The following is a 14,728-nucleotide window of genomic DNA, read 5'->3' as shown; positions in this document are numbered from 1 at the left end:
CAATTGGAATCCTTTTGATAAACTACTTAAGGAAAAACTGACAAATTTGACAGATCTTACTTTGGACCAACATCTAAAAGAATTGATGGCAATCATCACCAAAATATGCGACGAGACGATTAAGAAGAAATAGAGAAGACAAAATTCGGTTCCTTGGTGGTCCCAGAACCTTTCTACTCTAAGGAATCATACAAAGAGCACAAGACAAGATGTTCAGAGAGCTAGGAGAGATGGTAGACCTGAAGATGAGATAAACAGATTGAATGAAATATACAAAAATGCGAGGACATATTTCAACAATATTTACAAAGAAAAACGATCCGCTTGGGAACGCTTAGTTAAACAAACTATGGACCAGGAGCCCTGGGGCTTGATCTACAAGCTGACTCTAGACAAAATTCATCCGGGGGAAATATTCTGCTCTGTACTTAGACCTGATAACGCCGAAACTCTGACATGGGCCGAGACTATGGAAACAATTTTGGATGAATTGATTATGCAGGATGAAACTGTACCAGAAAGTCCGGTACAAACAGGCATTCGTTTAGAACATCTTTCCTACGTAGGCCAAAGCCACGAAGTTGATTTTGACAGACACGAGGTAAGTCTTGCTGTTGTGACTTTGTGTGATGGCAAATGCCCTGGACTGGACCAATTAGAAGTTACCATAGTTAAAAGAATCTGGAGCACCTGTCCCCAACTGATGATGAACCTCTTTAATGCCTGCCTACAATATGGATCCTTCCCCTCTCCTTGGAAAAAAGCAAATCTTAAATTACTCATTAAGAATCCCAACAAAACAGCAAATCAGGCAAATTCATACCGCCCAATCGCTCCACTTCCGGTTTTCGGAAAAATACTAGAGAAACTGATTGTAGCGAGATTCCAAAAGCACTATAAAGAAAGAAACCTAAACTACAGATATGTTTGGCTTCACTGCTGGGATGTCTACAGTGGATGCCATTAACCTAGTTATTAATAACGTTTCAGCCTCCAATGAAAAGTATGTCCTCGGCCTCCTTGTGGACTTCAAAGGGGCCTTTGACACTGTTTGGTGGCAAAGTGTCCTGGAGAGGTTCCGAGAGACCGGGGTCTCCGTGCCTATTTATTGTCTCATCACGGATTATTTCCAGAATTGCTCACTTGTGGTCTCCAGTGGATCCTGCTCTGTTGCAAGACCCGTGACTCGCGGCTGCCCTCAGGGATCAGTTCTCGGACCAGTATGCTGGAATATGGTCCTTGATGGATGGTTGGCTACCGAACATAATTGCACTACTAAGATCGCTTACGCAGACGATTTAATTATCCTTGTTTCTGGAAACTCCAGACTACAACTTGAAATCCGTGCTAATGAAGTCCTATCAGACCTAGATGAGTGGTGTAGTACACATAAATTAACTATTTCTGTTCCCAAAACAAAACAAATTCTTCTCAAAGGAAAATTAGACCCAAATAGACCTCCAAGTATTAAGATTAAAGAACAATCAATAAAATTAGTTAACTCGTACAAATACCTAGGAATTATGTTAGATAACAAATTTCAATTCATTACCCATGCTAAATATGTACTAACCAAAATCAAGACTTTGACAGGCAAAATAATCAGAATTACCAAAGGTTCTTGGGATCTGAAACCCTCAAATGAAACCCATTTGTAGATGTACTACAAATGTATATTTATTCCTATTGTCTGTTATGCTGCGGGCGCTTGGGGCCCCAGTACACGCAGAGTCACGGTGGAAAAAATCTTGACTCAAGCCCAGCACTTCTCCCTGATTGCAACTTCAAGAGCTTGTCGCACAATTTCAATGTCGGCACTACAGGTAATCAACGGTAAACTACCAATTAAATACAAAGTGCTGTACAATTTCTTTCAGTATTCAGCACAGTTCAACAAGTTTTCTGTTAACCTGGACGTGCCAGTGAAAGAAGACAACACTAGATTAAGAAACCAGTTCCTCCAGGAATGGCAAAACGAATGGACTAATGCCAACACTGGAAGAATTACTACCCTTTTTATACCTCAAGTTGCTGATTTTGACAAAAAACATTGGCCCTGGTTTAACCCGGGTCTTCACCTAACTTTCCTTCTATCCAGGCATGGCAGCCTAAACTCAAAGTTATTTACTCTGGGTTTGGCTGCGTCTCCGCTTTGTAAATGTGGCTCAGAGGAGACAGTCCAACATGTAATCTTAGAATGTCGATATTATGTAGATATTCGATTTGAACTTCAGACACCGACCGAAGTTTATGATGTAAATAACTTCACCAAGTTTTTAGAATGTAAAGAAACTTATCAGGCACTGGCTAACTTTGCAGACAAGGCTTTCCGCAGAAGGAAAGGACTTGCCGACTGAGAATAATTATGTAAATAAGTGTACTACCACTGTATATAGATGCCTCCTTGGTATTAATCGTATTGTTACAGGACCTCTGATGAGTAAATTTATTTGTATTTATTGCCGGAAGGCAATATAACCATTTAGAATATATAAGTCGATGTGCCAGGATCACTGTTGGATGGACGGTGTCCTGGGACTTTGGCCTGTAATAAGGTACATAAATTGTAAATCTTAAATTGTATGAATTGTAAATCTTAAATTGTATAAATTGTAAGATATATATATTGGACCTCATTGTAACCGAACTGGTAGGTCCTAACTATCTGTATAGTTGTATAAGTTGTGAAGGTTAATATACAAATTGGTGCCTTCAACAAATTGTAATAACTGAGTTGCAAGTGTTATGGATATACAGTATGGTCAAATGTGCGGCTATACTACATTGGTCTCAGGCAAGAGAATTATTGTTTGTAATCATTCCTGTGAAGATGCTGGATCAGAAGATGTTTTGCTAAACCATAAATTGTAAATAATGTACAGTTACTCTTCAGCGGCGGATAGGGGAAACCCTGGAGCCCGTAGAAAATAATAAAATACTTTGAATACTTGGTCTTTTATGTAAACCACCCTGTTTAATTAAAAATATTTAAGTATATATAATTTACTTACCTTATTCCAAAAATTTTTACACCAAGTTATGACCTAACGTTATCCTAGCAAAACTGGTATAGAGATTACAGAAACGATCATGTATGAAACATTCGTCTAGTTTGGCTATTTGTCTGCTCAAAGCCTCTGAGGCAGATATATGGCCAAGAGGGAGAATGTTAATTTTCTTTGAATTTCTCTAATTTCTCAAAATTACTCCAATTTCTTTAAATTTTACATTAATTTCCATGTGTTATATATTAATATATTTATATGTATCTATGGTACATTAGGCTATCCATTCCAGGGCTAGTTTATATATAACTAGTGGGCTGGTTGGGGTCACCACAAACCTGATGCTCCCATGTAGAACCAAAATTAACATTAAGAAATATAAGTTTAACGCACGCACACCAGTCATGTTTTCATGTAATTTCATAGGCTGGTCGGCAAATTCGAAAAATTACATTTCTTTTTATTTACTGAAGGAATTAACTACATTCAATAAATATGTAAATTACCAAATGGATCTGAATTTTATCTGCCATCAAGAGCTGATTCACTCGCCACAACTGCTATGGCTGTGATTTCCTAAATGATTCCCAGTAGCATATTGCTGGGGCTTATTATGTAAACTTTTGCAATTGAAGCTGGTTCTTATACAAGTCAGGGTATGTTTCGTGGAATTTGTTTGTAGTCCATGTTAGCAATGTGGACTACAAAAACAGCTTCCCAAGCAGATACTCCAAAAAGCGGAGTATCCCCTGGGCAGTTGTTAGATTTCCAAGCAGTAACTTTAATTTTGATCGGAGCTATTTTATACATGAAAACCAGGTGTGTTTCATTCCTGTCATCAGAGTTGGTTTTTCCTCACATTTTATGTTCAGGTTTCAGAGTAAATTTTTGTAGCTCACTATGTTAATCAGCAACAGCAGAGTAATACAATTAACAGTGCCAAATTTTTACCAATCATAAAAGAGGAAACCTAACTTTTAGTTTTCTAATTCCACTTTGTGGAGGAACAAAATATTTTTTCCTGTATGTGGAGTATCCCTTATTTGTTCCTCTGTGCAGAGTATTCCTTAGGGCTGTTGGAAAAAATTAATTTATATGAGCTGGACATTCCAGCTTGAGCTGATTTTCACCCAAAAAGTCAACTGCACTTTTCTGTGGCTGATATGGCTGCATTCTCGTGGCAAAGAAATTTGACAAATAATCCAAGAGGATAAATCCAGCATTAAAGAAATAATAACAAGCTTAGTAGTTTCTATGATAACTTCCCTAAATACCACAAATTTAAACAGATACACCAACCGTTTAAAACTGATTTAATAATAAAATAAAATGATACAAAAGACTGTAAAATAATATTTACAAAAATTGATTATTTACAAAAAACTAGTTTAAGACAAAAATAAAATAAAAGTAAAATTTAAAAGCGATAAAAACACTATTGAAGCTTTCAGAGGTGTCTGCCTCCTTCCTCAGCAATAATGAAACTTAAGCGAGACATCCTTAAATACCAGGTTCAAGGCACACGTGGATGACCGGACACATACTCTGTATTCCTTTCACGTGTACCAAAACCAGAAGTGGCCTGGGGGCATGGAAAACTAAAATGTTTATCTCTGGCAAAAACCACCGCCTCAAAAAGGGGTGAAGTCGTACTCCCCTATCTCTAATTCATGCTATTGTTGCCAGAGGATCCAATCCACAGACTTTCCAGCCACTTGCGGTCCCAGAATCTATGCGCCCGGTCAAGGATGACGGCGTTGTTTTTCCCAATAGTGCTCGGCAATGGCGGATTTATTGAGCTCTGCGGTCCACATCGCTCTTGAATGTTCCCCCAGATGGTCCTTAAGACGCCATCCTGTCTCCCCCACGTAACATTCCCCACAATCCGGGCATGTGATCTCATATACGACCCCACTACTAGAATCCCTAGTAATGGGGTCTTTGACATGTGGCACTACTGTGTGCAACATCCAGCCCGGGAGCTGCACACAGCATGTCTGAAGGTCACGAAGCATCCTCGCAATGCGATCTGACAGGCCCGGATAGTAGGGAACATACACTGTGGTAAGCAGTACAGGCGGAACTACTGATTGGGCTCTTCCTCTCGATTGTATTTATTAATGAACCTCTGGGGGGTAACCGCACCTCATAAGATCTGTCGTAATTTGCCTAATTTCCCTCTCCCTCTCCTCGGAGGTGCTGCAATGTGTCCTCACCCTATCCAAAAAGTGCTCTGACCACACTATTTTTATGTTGGGTAGTCTGTGCCGACCTATAATGTGTATACTGGCCCCTACACATTGGTTTCCTATTAACCTTGGTTCTAAGTCTAGGGCCTTCCCTATATACCATTATATCCAGAAATGGGAGGGTGCCATCTGTTTCTACCTCCGAGATAAATTTTATAAAGGGGGAAAAATCATTGAGAAACGAGACCACATCTTCCTCTCTCTCCTTCTTTACAATAGTGAACGTGTCAATTGACATATTGTTTCCACTTACGCATAAGGAACTCCAATCTCACAAAAACCCTATTCTCTAATTCCTCCATAGCCAGATTTGTGACAACGCCGCTGATTGGAGAACCCATGGCTGTGCCGTGAACCTGTTTATACATCACTCCTTGGAAAACTAAGGTTGTACTAGAAAGACATAATTGCACAACATATATCATCTATGTTTAGGTGGGATCTAGCACTTAAGGTATCATCCTTCTGTAAAGCCAACTTCACACATTCTACCCCATGTGTTTTGGGGATACACGTGAATAATGATACCACGTCCAATGACATCATCATCTCGTCCTCCCCTATATCTTGACTCCTTATAAAGTTCACAAATTCCACACTATTTCCAATGACCAACGTGGACCAACCCACAACCGGAGAAATCAGCTGTACCAGATATTTAGATAGAGCATACGTAGGGCTACCAATGAAGGAAACTATGGGCCATAATGGAACATTCTCCTTGTCTTGGGTAACCCATAAAATCTGGGCAGCCGACACCCTGTTGCATGCATGGACCAATACTGGTCCTTTGAGATCGCATTGCGAGGATGCTTCGCGACTTTCAGACATGCTGTGTGCAGCTCCCGGGCCGGAGGTTGCACACAGTAGTGTCACAGGCCCCATTACTAGGGATTCTAGTAAAGGGGTTGTATATGAGATCACATGCCCGGATTGTGGGGAATGTTACGTGGGAGAGACAGGACGGCATCTTAAGGACCGTCTGGGGGAACGTTCAAGAGCGATGCGGACCGCAGAGCTCAATAAATCCGCCATTGCCGAGCACTATTGGGAAAAACAACGCCGTCATCCTTGACCAGGCGCATAGATTCTGGGACCGCAAGTGGCTGTAAAGCCTGTGGATTAGATCCTCTGGCAACAATAGCATGAATAGAGATAGGGGAGTACGACTTCACCCCCTTTTTGAGGAGGTGGTTTTTGTCAGAGATAAACGTTTTAGTTTTCGACGCCCCCAGGCCACTTCTGGTTTTGGTACACGTGAAAGGAATACCGAGTATGCGCCTGGTCATCCACGTGTGCCGTGAACCTGGTATTTAAGGATGTGTCACTTAAGTTTCATTATTGCTGAGGAAGGAGGCAGACACCTCCAAAATCTTCAATAGTATTTTTATCGCTTTTAAATTTATATTTTAATGCATTTTAACGTATTTACTTATTTTATTTTAGTTCTTAAACTAATTTTTTGTAAATATTATTTTGCAGTCTTTTGTATCATTTTATTTTATTATTAAATCAGTTTTAAATGGTTGGTGTATCTGTTTAAATTTGTGGTATGAATAATCCCAACCTTAGAGGCCTTATTGCGGATATTCCCCAAATAATTCCCATTTAGAATTTGCAGTCAATCCCGCTGAATTGGATTTATAAATTGTCCACAGCCACTGTAGTTGTCATTATGAAAGCAAAATCACTTCCCATTACCCTTGACAGCAGTTATATCTTTCATTAACTCCCAACTCAATATATTACGATCAATGCCATCTAGTTTTGTTAACACAGAATGCACAGCTTGTACATATTGAACTGTTTGATTAGTAATGGCAGCAAAAACAAAACTTAGCAGTCTTGTTTTCAGGTGTAGAGAAATTTACTGAATTTCTCCACAGCACAATTGTTATCTTTCTTGTATTTACTAAATCAATGTGTTAATCCTCTACTCGTGAATGTCTACCCCAACCAAATGGGAAAAATTATAGGTAATTTAAATGAAAATTATGCAAATTCTGCATACACTGTTAATAAAAGACTGCTATACAAATTGGAGCAGTGTGGCATTAGGAGCAAGTTACTGCTATAAATAAAGGGACTTTTGAGTGAAAGAAGACAGAATGGTTATTAAAGGACATTGCTCTTCTTGACTGTTATTAGTGGAGTCCCTCAGGGTTCACTGCTGGTCCCTTACCCTTTTCAATATTTATTAACAATACTGATTTAGTTTTATCAGGCATTAAATATCTAATTTTGTGGATTACCTTTTGCAAAAGGTTGGCAGGATGGTAAATGACAGGAATCAAGGCATATTACTGTAACAAGACAAAAATTAAGCAGATAGGCTGAGAATGGCAACTAGAATGATAAATACAAGGTACTGCGTATGGGAAATAGTAATCCCAAAATAACATACCAACGAGGCAGCATACTTATGGTAGTGGAGAATGAAAAAGGAAATACAGACATGAAATTCTTTGAGCAGTGCAGCCAGGTTGTTAGAACAGTTCATGGGTGTTCTGTCAAAGATATGCAGGAATTTTGCAAAGAAAGACAAGGCGGTGATTATCCTATTGTATTAATGCAATGGTTAGGCTGCATTTTGAGTACTACAAACAGGTCTGGAAGCCCCATTTTAAAAAGGATAGGGGATCTGCTGGAATGGTGCAGAGAGAGAGAGAGAAGAGCAAAAAAATTAGTCAAGGGCACAAAAGGGTACTCTTACCGTGAATGCTATTTCTGCATATTGTTGGGGAAACTAGGCAGCTGCATGGATAACTGAACAGAGTGTGTAACACTCTGAATGGACCGAGTAAACTAATTGCCAATCCTTACTCTTAATTGACAACATCCATAAGGGAGAACAAATTTAGGAAGGATTAGACAAACTATTAGAGGGTATGTGGAAGGTGATGTGGAAGTTTTGTTTTTTGTTGATGCTCTGACTAAAAATTTCATTTAATTAATGCTGACATGTTCTGATATGATATTATATGATACAACTCCATTTAAATCAAAATGGATGTATTCTGGTCCCTTGAACATTGAATTAACCAGGTTTTACTCTATTAAGAAATTACTCAAACATATTAATACCTCGTGAGGTTTAAGACTCCACAATAAATATGGCTTGTACTGAAACTGATCTCTGCTAATTGGTCCATGATAGAATATATAGATTAAAAATTTTTTAATGTATATTTTTCTTATTCTCTTCTTTAATACATCACATATCTATATTTCATTTTCAGTCTGTTGCTTAGTATCATAAATTTCAACATACGTATGCATACACTATTAAGAAATTTTGTCTGTGAGTACACTACACAGTGTACTCTGTGTAGTGTACTCACAGACAAAATTAGAAACCTTTATGTAATATCTAGTAGGGTCACTTTTTTCCCAAATCATTGTCCATACACATCATTACATGGAGTCCACTATATGTCTGAGGGAGGCTAACTCCAGATTTGAACGTTCTTCCATCAGGATACTTGTCAGCTGCTGTATTATTGTCAGTAGAGAACTGCAAAGCAAAACTGCCCTTTCCAACATATACCAGACAATCTCAATTGCATTCAGATCTGAAGAATTAGGTGGCCAGGGAGAAATCTTGGGAATGTTCCTCAAACCATTCAAGTACAATTTTTATATGGCAGATAATTTCACTGCCATATAAAAATCTTGACAAAAATCAATTGCGACTTGCATAAAAATGAAGAATGACAGGGAGAAGTTGGTCCAATATGACAAAGATATTCATTGGGGGTAACAAGACCTTCCAATGCACAAACAGATCCAGTCCGTATCAATAGAACATTAACAACCTCATGAGGGTACAAAATGTTACATGCACTTTGCGTTACTGTTGGACAAGCCTGTGTGACTACTAAATACAGTATAATGTTCTTGTATCCTCTCTATCTTATGTTCTCTGACTTTATGTGATCATTCTTGAGTATAAAGAGAAAATTTATTATATGACAGTATCTACAGCAGTTTGAGTGGTGAATACAAGGCAGTCTGGATGCATGGCTTCATAAGGTTCACACTGTGCTTTCACCCTCCCATGGTGCAAAATAGTGTAAATTGAGACTCATCTGACCAAAAGATCCTTTTCCACTGTTCACATCCAGTTTTCATGTTGGCAGCACCACTCCAGATGAATCTTTCATTTTTTTTACAGAAAGTAAAGTGGCATAAAGTATGGACACACAACTACCAAATCTTAGATTCCTTAACTCCTGCTGCATGGAAATGGGTCTTTCTTTGCCTGATGGGAGCACAGAGCATATATCATTGCAATTGGAAGTCAGTCATGAGCACTTGTAACATTACATGCTGGTAAGTCACAAATTCATTGGTTTCATTATCATTAGCAATAAAATTTCAGTTCATTGATTCACCCCAACAATGAAAGGGGTGGAAGCACACTGTATCCATCCCACAAGTAGTTCAAGACAGTGCAGTCTGTGGAGAAGATGCCATTTTGGGATGCACAAAGTATACAGATTGCTGCTTATTAAACTTCCCCCCCCCATCTCATGGTTAATCCAGTAGCCAAATTAGATTTTGAATGAATATTTATTTATATGCAAATTGACAAAAAAGGAATGCTAATTCAACAGGTTATTTTACAGAAACAATCTGCTGAGTTGGTGATCAGTGATCCATATTAGGTTTGAGTTTATTGGCACATCAGCAACATGGACCATAATAAAAAATAAAAATAAAAGGGAAATTTGGTCACTATGTCAAAAGGTAAAAAAATAAAAATCATCAAAAAAGGCATAAATGATATATAAGTAATTGTTAAAAGTATATATGGAATAAAAAAATATATTTTAAATAAAACTGAACAAGTTTATTATTTCAAATAGTTAAAAACAGCCAACGTGGTCATTGTCAGAAAGTATATGATTGAGTATACAGGGCTCAGATGGTTAAAAGTGGCAAAAGATAGATGATGTTCATGTCTAAATTGTGGACATTCAGTTACAATATGTATTCTTGCACATAGGATGATCAATCAGCCCTCAGCAGAAAAGAATGTGTAAGATGACTGTGTCTTATGCAAAGGCAAAATCAGGCAAAAATCAGAGGAAGAACAATCTCCTCTCTACAATTCTTGTGCTAGATTGCCATGATTGGTTTGTGAGCTTAATCTGATTGTTTGTGGCCTGTCTGGCTTGGCAAAAATGTGTCAAATGTAGATTCATAAAGAAAATATAACTCATGTTGAATCCTGGACAGGAATGGATGAGGATTATATCTCATCATAGATAAAGCCCGTAATGAACTCAAAGAATCTGTGTATACAATACAACTCTGATGGGTATATATTGAACTTGTGGGAAATCTTCTCAGATACTGTGCTATCTAGAAAGATTCCAGCAGATCCCACAGATGATTCCGACTTCAAAACCATCAGGTGAAGACAAGAATAAATCAGAGTAGGCAGCTTGATTGGGAGCATTTGTAGGTAGACAGAAGGTGGCTTCTCTAATAAAAAGTTGGCCTTCACCACTTTTCATTAGAAGTTATTAGAAAATATTTACACTGAAAATGAAGCCCCTCTTCATGTGAGGCGCCTGGCCATGGCCGGTTTGGCCATAGTGTTAATGCAGCCCTGAGAAATATGTTTGAAAAGCAGGTTTCCCCAAACATATTTTAAACCTTAAGTTGGGAATATAAAAGGAAGGGGGGGATGCCTACTCAAAAGTTTGTATGAAGTACGGTTTCAGTAACAGTAGTTGTCGTTGAAATTTGTGATTGGGAGCAATCAGAGACATTATAGAAAGGTCTGATTATCAACAACTGATGTTCTGAACCACATGCATAATGAATATGGTATGCAGTTTTATAGGAACATCTGCACTTTTAACAATCTTACATGTAGTCACCTGTTTCTCTTTGCACCAAGTCCTATACACCTCCCTTTGATGTTGCCATGGCACTGCTCATCAGTCAGCATAGAATTCACTTGTGAACCATGCAGCAATCGTAATGTATGGGCCATAGACTTCTTGTAGAGGACAATGATAACCATTGTCACCATGCATTATGCTCGGAGACGCCTTCACTGCACAAACTCCCTCTTGAGACTGTTTCCAATTAATCAGATAAAACTAGTTACATTTTCTAACATTACACAGTAATAATACAATGCACCCTGTTGTTTTGTTATATTTGCTAATAATTACTTACATAAATAAACACTTTAGCCTGTCAGCTGTTTGGCAGAAATACAGAAAAAGGAAGGTGTTGGCGTTTTTTAATTATGCAAATATTTATTTAAGAAATAATATATAAAATATTAATATATAAACATTTACAACGAACACTGTACACTTGAAAATTACCTTTCCACCTGTAATGTTTTCTTCAAGTTTTTCTAATACATCTTTCTGAGCTAGATATTTTTTGCTATATGAAATTGAAAATGGAGCAATTTAAAAGTTTTGAAAATACAAACATCTGGAGAATAAAAAAATTTTAATTATCAAACTAGTTATTATGATGAATTCTGATAAAGATAGCAAGAGTATCCTCGATCCTCTGGAAAAAAACTAAGGGCAGTGGAAACAATTTATATTTTATTTTTAATAGCCTTCACCAAACAATGAATTACTGCATGTAAAATCAAGTATCATATAAGAAAATAACAAAAAAAAAAAAAACTTAAATTTTAAAATAAGCTGAAAAATTTCTGTGCAATGAAAAGAAAAAATAAAAGATATAATTTTAATGCAGGTATGAAATATATGAAAGGACATTAGCATTAGTAGAGGCATATGATGCAAGAAACCAAGCTTATACAGAATCAGACAAGGAAAAAAAAAAAAAAAAAAAAATTTCCATTTCAGCCATCCATTGGTTCCAAATATTTGTCTAGTTCTGCACTGAATTTATTTAAGCTATCAACTTCCACAATTACAAATGGAAATTTGTTCCACAAATCAACTACCCTGGCTAAAGGAAAATTTATGCACATCTATTCGACAACTACCGTTACTCAATTTCAGTTTATGCCCCCTTAGCATTGAGCCTGCTGAAACTATTCAAGGCCTTATACACCTCGATCAGATCCCCTCATAGGTGCCTAAGTCTACAGACACTACAATTTGCAGAACTTTAGCATTTCTTCACAAGAGCTCCCCTTTGTTCCCCTCACCAGTCTTGTTGTCCTTCTCTGTACTCGTTCTAGCAAATCTACATCCTTCCTAAAATGAGGCCTCCAGACATGTATGCAAGGTGTGGCCTGACCATTGCCTTATACATGGGGATAATCACCTCTTTATCCCTGCTCGTAAAATTCTTGTATATCATTGACAAGATCCCATGACCTACTCTGGCAGCCTATCTGCACTGCTCAGAAAATTTCACATCTGATTGGACAATTACCATCAGGTCTCTTTCATTCTCCACTTCCCTGAGTGTAACACCATGCAATTGATACATTTCTCTGGGGTTACTACTACCCGTATGCAGTACTTTGCATTTGTCAATGTTAAACTTCAGTTGCCATGTCTCAGGCCACTGCCTAACTTTACCAGATCCTACTGCAGCAGCATACTGTCATTACTGTTATTAACAATTTTCCCAACATTTGTATCATCTGCAAACTTTGACATTAAGCTTGATATACCTTCATCAATATCACTGATAAATACCAAAAACAATAATGGGCCCAATCCAACACCGAACCCTGGGGGGGGGGACTCCAATAATAACATTAGTCCATTAAGAGCAGCGTCCATTGATAACAACTCTCTGTCTTCTCCCACTCAACCATCCTTTTATCCATTGTAGCAACTTTCCCTTAATGCAATACTGTTCCAATTTGAAAGGTAGTCTTCCATGCGCAACAGTATCTAAAGCTTTCCTGAAATCCAAGTATATGATATCAAAATTATTTTTGCATCCAGTTCCTTTGTGACCACGTCATAGTATCCAATCAAATTGGTCAGACAAGACTTCCCCTTAACAAACCCATGCTGTGTCTGAATTATTACTGCTGTCTTGTCTAGATGATCCTGCAATGCTTCTTTAACCAGTGGCTCCAATATTTTCCCTGGAACAAAGTCAAACTAACAGGTCTGTAATTACTTGTGTCACCTTTTAACCCCCTTTGTGAATTGGGGATACATTTGCACACTTCGAGTCCATGGGGATCTCCCCCTGATTCCAAGGAAGCTCTCATAATTATAGCTAAGGGTTTGCTTACTTCCTTTGCTGCCTCCTTTAATATAACTGGATCGATCCCACCCACCCCAGATGCCTTTCTTATGTTTAACTTCAACAATTTCTCCTCCACTTTGCTCTCAGTTATTACAAAATCATTTAACTCCATGTTAGAGTTTGATAAACATCTGGCCCTCTCCTCCGTGAATGTCTTCATGTGTGAATGTAGATGCAAAATACTCATTTATATAAGTAAAGAAGCCTTTGCTGTTTTTCTTTGCATCCACTGCCAAGATTTCTCATAACTTGCCTCTGCTTGCCTCACCTCTACATCACTCTTACATCACTGCATTCAAGATACTAGATTTGATTTAATTAATATAATTCACATTTAATTGAAAGCATATGCTTCAAACCCTTCTACTGCAGCATATACATTTAACTTATTAAACTGATGCAACCTGCACGGCACAGAAAGAGTAAACTTTTACCTAGTTTTCTAGTCAGGTTATTATAAAAAAAAACCACTGAAGTTAATTTCAGAGATCAGCAGTTAATGGACTAACTATGTTTGCCCCAAACCAAAGAGAGCTACAATATTCTTTGATTGATGAATGTATTGTCTGCTTCATATTTCTGTTGAAGATCATATGAACTAACTAGATCACCCCCACACCCCATATCTTTTTGGTTAAGGAGATCAACTAGCATTGCTAAAATAGCCTTTCTTCCAGTAAAACTATATATATCATTTTTTGTCCAGATACACCTAACTTTTCATGAAATGTGGCTTTCCTTCAGTAACAGCATCATATGTTCGTATCATGTGATATAAAGCAGATGGGCAATATATAGGACACTGTGTGTGCAACTCGGTGCAAAAATGGGCAAGAGGAAAGATTTAAGTGACTTTGAATGTGTCACAGTAGTGAGTACAAGATGTACTAGTAATCTTGGAAACTGCAACTCTGCTAGACTTTTTGCATACGACTATGTCACACATGCATCAAGATTGATCCAATTACCAAATAACATCTAGCCAATGGGGGTGGACAAGACGTGGATGGTTCTGTGGTTGGAAACAGACTGCTGATGCAAGAGGCCAAGAGAGGTGGATAAGACCTGTGCAAGGTAACAAAAATGCTAGTTAATCAATCAAATAACAACCCAGTACAACAGTGGTAACTAAGGAAGCATTTCAGAATGTGAAATTCATTATATCTTGTCATGGGTATTACAGCCAACAACTGAACCAGATCCCACTCCTATCATCAAAAAAAACAAGGAAACAGTTACAGAGGG

The 14,728-nt window shown here is 37.9% G+C and overlaps 1 protein-coding gene across 1 annotated transcript in view; it reads right to left on the bottom strand.

Annotated features, from left to right (window-relative positions):
• poe (E3 ubiquitin-protein ligase-like protein poe) overlaps positions 1–14,728 on the bottom strand; it is an 849,790-nt gene that overhangs the window by 419,429 nt on the left and 415,633 nt on the right. The window contains exon 37 of the mRNA XM_090388478.1: positions 11,605–11,668. Coding sequence (XP_090244604.1) covers positions 11,605–11,668 — 64 coding nt within the window. The remainder of the gene's footprint in view (positions 1–11,604; positions 11,669–14,728) is intronic.

This window comes from Mastigoproctus giganteus, chromosome 14, assembly GCF_048544385.1.
Source record: "Mastigoproctus giganteus isolate SK-2022 chromosome 14, ASM4854438v1, whole genome shotgun sequence".
Lineage (NCBI taxonomy): Eukaryota > Metazoa > Arthropoda > Arachnida > Uropygi > Thelyphonidae > Mastigoproctus > Mastigoproctus giganteus.
The sequence above is the reverse complement of the archived record's forward strand: the minus strand, read 5'-3'. Positions and strand labels throughout refer to the sequence as shown.